Source organism: Pterocles gutturalis, unplaced genomic scaffold (genome assembly GCF_000699245.1).
Source record: "Pterocles gutturalis isolate BGI_N339 unplaced genomic scaffold, ASM69924v1 scaffold1751, whole genome shotgun sequence".
NCBI classification, from domain to species: Eukaryota; Metazoa; Chordata; class Aves; order Pterocliformes; family Pteroclidae; genus Pterocles; species Pterocles gutturalis.
Genome location: NW_010099911.1, coordinates 21,022 through 21,402, shown reverse-complemented (window position 1 = coordinate 21,402; position 381 = coordinate 21,022). Strand labels below are relative to the sequence as shown.

The 381-nt window shown below is 59.1% G+C and overlaps 1 protein-coding gene across 1 annotated transcript in view; it reads left to right on the top strand.

Annotated features, from left to right (window-relative positions):
• Positions 1-6: 6 nt before the first annotated feature.
• ASXL2 (additional sex combs like transcriptional regulator 2) overlaps positions 7-381 on the top strand; it is a gene marked incomplete at its 5' end in the record, with an annotated part of 2,183 nt that continues 1,808 nt past the window's right edge. The window contains one exon of the mRNA XM_010077563.1: positions 7-380. Within this exon, the coding sequence (XP_010075865.1) occupies positions 7-380 (374 nt within the window). The remainder of the gene's footprint in view (position 381) is intronic.

The following is a 381-nucleotide window of genomic DNA, read 5'->3' as shown; positions in this document are numbered from 1 at the left end:
GGTGGTGGGGGCCCGCCGGGCGGTGGAGGAGAGAAGAGTAACGCAGCAACAGGTGGAACCAATGAAACTGGAATTCGAGGAAATGCACTGGAACTGGCAGGAACTGGAAGCGGGGGAAGTTCGAGAAGGTCTCTTCCCCATTGTCCAGGGACCCGTACCCAAATGGAGACCCCGGCCATGGACCCAGCCCCACCTCACAGTCCTTCTAGAGCACAACTACAGCAAACTTCCCCAGCGCAACCCAGAATTCCAGCCAGCAATACAGGCACCAGCTCCTCCCCATCAGCGCCATCGGCACTAGGGAATATCAACAGGACAAAACAGAGCCCCCCTGCTGCGAGCGTGAATCAGGTCTCAGGCTCCCCGTATGCTGGCAGCAGC